This window comes from Haplochromis burtoni, unplaced genomic scaffold (assembly GCF_018398535.1).
Source record: "Haplochromis burtoni strain Fernald_Lab_line unplaced genomic scaffold, NCSU_Asbu1 Contig_416, whole genome shotgun sequence".
NCBI lineage: Eukaryota > Metazoa > Chordata > Actinopteri > Cichliformes > Cichlidae > Haplochromis > Haplochromis burtoni.
In genome coordinates, this window is record NW_024582777.1 from 330,132 (window position 1) to 330,436 (window position 305).

At 39.7% G+C, this 305-nt stretch overlaps 1 protein-coding gene across 1 annotated transcript in view; it reads left to right on the top strand.

The window, feature by feature from the left end:
* Positions 1 to 305, top strand: part of LOC102297894 (nesprin-1) — a 66,499-nt gene that overhangs the window by 64,024 nt on the left and 2,170 nt on the right. Inside the window, exon 59 of the mRNA XM_042213085.1 lies at positions 212 to 300. Within this exon, the coding sequence (XP_042069019.1) occupies positions 212 to 300 (89 nt within the window). The remainder of the gene's footprint in view (positions 1 to 211; positions 301 to 305) is intronic.

Below are 305 nucleotides of genomic sequence, written 5' to 3' on the forward strand. Positions count from 1 at the left end.
AGAAAGTCAAGGAGTCGTAAAGCTTCCTCGGAACTTATTAGTACGGATTTGCCTGAGACTTTGAAAGAACCTGAATCTATGGGTTCCACCGTGGAAGCTAAAATTACCACTTTGGAAAGACCTGAAGTCCCCCCAACCAGGAAATCTTCTGACAGTCTTGTAGAGTCCAAGAAAATAGAGATAGAAACAGAAATGGAAAATGCAGCTTTAAATGTACAGGTGATTACTGAAAAAAATGAAACTGTTGCTGTAGAGTCAACTGAATTTTCACCAAGTCAAAGACAACCAGAGATTCCAAAGGTTTC